The sequence below is a fragment of the Penaeus chinensis genome, chromosome 31 (genome assembly GCF_019202785.1).
Source record: "Penaeus chinensis breed Huanghai No. 1 chromosome 31, ASM1920278v2, whole genome shotgun sequence".
Classification (NCBI taxonomy): Eukaryota; Metazoa; Arthropoda; class Malacostraca; order Decapoda; family Penaeidae; genus Penaeus; species Penaeus chinensis.
The window spans coordinates 10,790,701-10,793,200 of NC_061849.1; the positions used below are offsets into that span (position 1 = coordinate 10,790,701).

The 2,500-nt window shown below is 40.9% G+C and overlaps 1 protein-coding gene across 1 annotated transcript in view; it reads right to left on the bottom strand.

Moving 5' to 3' along the window:
• LOC125041701 (disintegrin and metalloproteinase domain-containing protein 11-like) overlaps nt 1-2,500 on the bottom strand; it is a 215,660-nt gene that overhangs the window by 62,473 nt on the left and 150,687 nt on the right. The window contains exon 18 of the mRNA XM_047636899.1: nt 2,221-2,419. Within this exon, the coding sequence (XP_047492855.1) occupies nt 2,221-2,419 (199 nt within the window). The remainder of the gene's footprint in view (nt 1-2,220; nt 2,420-2,500) is intronic.

A 2,500-nucleotide genomic window follows, 5' to 3' on the forward strand; every position in this document is an offset into this window, starting at 1 on the left:
GATGGTGGACCGAACAAGATGGCGGACCAGGCGAGTTGTTGTGAGGGGTAGGACACACAGCCACACACCACGCAGGGCGGGAAGAGAGCGAGGGGGAAACACAGGTGAGAACATGGACTCTCACAATAAAGCCCTTCACATAATATCTAGCATGTCAACATCATATCATTGCTTGTGTCCTGGCAACCCATCACTGGCTTTTAGGACCCAGAGATATCTAGGATTTCTTTTCTCGCTGGACAATAACCGAGCTGGAAGCTTACCATCTAAAGTTGTCATAAACCACTGAATCAAAAGAATACGATCAATGTCGATCTGACTGCCTAAGGACAGCTTTATATCGTGAGCTTCCGTTCGTCAATCATGGGTCGAGCATGAAATACACACTGAACATGTAAATTGTCTTGCCACATCGCAGAAAGTTGCAAGCTAAGTATGAGAATACATGAAGAGACAGAAGCACCAATCAGCAACCCAATGAGCTGAAAGTAGGTGAAAGACATCATAACAGCTGTAGGTGTCCCGTGGGGACAGACGACACATTGACGCAATCCACAGATGTTCCACAGATGTTCAACACAAGAGCTTCAGTCACACGAATCCTTGCCTGATCCACAACACCAATCACCCTTCATGACTTCAAAAGAGAGAGGAAATGCTCTCGTTCTTTACAGACATACAATATATATGAACAAAATACAAGGATGTCGGGAAAAGAACATCAACGCACTGTACTGCAATCTGCTGTATTTGCTTGCAATAGGAATGACTGTTGCCAAGGATCAGACAAAGAGGGGAGGGAAAGGGGGGTAGGGGGAGTTGCCAGTTGCCACAGCCAGGCAAATGCTCCTACCAATCCATCTACAGTACGTAGCGAGGGAGTTATTTCTCATCAACGAAAATACATGGCAAAAGATACGGGGGGATGTGTGTGAGTACCTGTAGCAAACTGCTATTAGAGTAAAAAATAAGAACACGCCTCCAACTCCGCCTACTAGCAAGAGGACCATAGCCACTCTCCCAAGGCCCTGGGAATGATCGTTTTTGATCGCTGTCGGGGATGTACAAGAAGCAGGTTAAAAAAGATAAGGCAGGCTCGAAGGGGTTTTCTCAATGCTCTTGGTACACACTTACGCTCTCACAAGGGAAAAAAAAGAAGAAAAAAAGAGATCCACACAGCAACGTCTTGTTGGCTTTTTATATATTTTTCAAACTGATACTCTAAGAAGGTTCTAAGGGATATTAGTCATTAAAAACCTTAAAAGTTTTCACCTCTTAGAAACAAAGCCATGAATTAAATCTCTGTGGTGTATATGAATGACCATTTGAAATTGACTGTGAGAATTCCTTATCATGGGAATAGCCAGTCACTACATTTTTGTGCAAATATTTATGATCAATTATCAGAAAATGTATAGAATATTTCATGCATTTTTTAAAAAATGCTCTTTTCATTGTTAATGAAACAGGAGTTGCGTAAAACCAATTAAATTAGAAGAATTCCAAAAGGCTTGGGCATATAACCACAATGGAGTTAGTGTCAAGTTTTAATTCATAACTGAACAAGTTTTCAAGAGCAAGTTAGTCACATCTGTACTGAAATGGAAAGTCTCATTCACAATCTGTGAAAGTCTGAGAGAATCAAACTCTTTAAGATTCTTAAATACAAGAGTTCACAGTGACATCATATCCACGTCATAAATACTCTGGCAATATGAATACCATCCTCTGCTTTGTGAAATCCAAAAAAAACTATAGGGATGAAAATCTGATAAAAAAGTTAAAATGATGAATTTCGGACATCAATCAATCATTGTGTACTGTTCGAGGATGAGAGAACAAATGTTCAAGATCCATAACAAGAGAACCCCTTTTCAGTTCTGAAAAATGAGCTAAAGTGATACATGAATAGAATATATACAAGAGAGTCTACAAAAGCCTCCATAATCGAAAAAAGAAACCCCAGAGGTTCTAAAAACAAAAAAGCCCGATAATAAAATGAACACTCAATATTTTGGTCTCTTAAACCCACCAAGAAGATGAGTCAAATCTTCGTATAAAACCCTGGACCAGAGATAAAACAAACAAACAATATATATATACACCATAAACTCTGTACACAAATTTGTATAATATGTATAAGCTCAATCAAAACTAATAAGACAACATTACCAATATAAAAGTGTTGTTGTTCAGCAACTGCCGAACGTTCAAGCTCACCATATTGAATGTTTCTTCCTTGCACAATGTTCCAGGTGCTTGTAGGGGCTGCCGCGGTGGTCTTGCCCATGGGGTGTGGGTAAGGACTGCCGGGTTCGGGTGGGTAGGGGGTGGTGTAGACAGAGCTGTTGTCGAAAATGGAGCAGTCTGTCCCTGTCCATCCCCGGTTGCAGTAACAGGAATTCATATTGGAGCACACCTGTTAATGTTGTTTTCGGTCAGCTGGCGAACCCTGTTTTGGCAGTGACTTAACCAATGGCTGGGCTCTTTATCCCTGAAC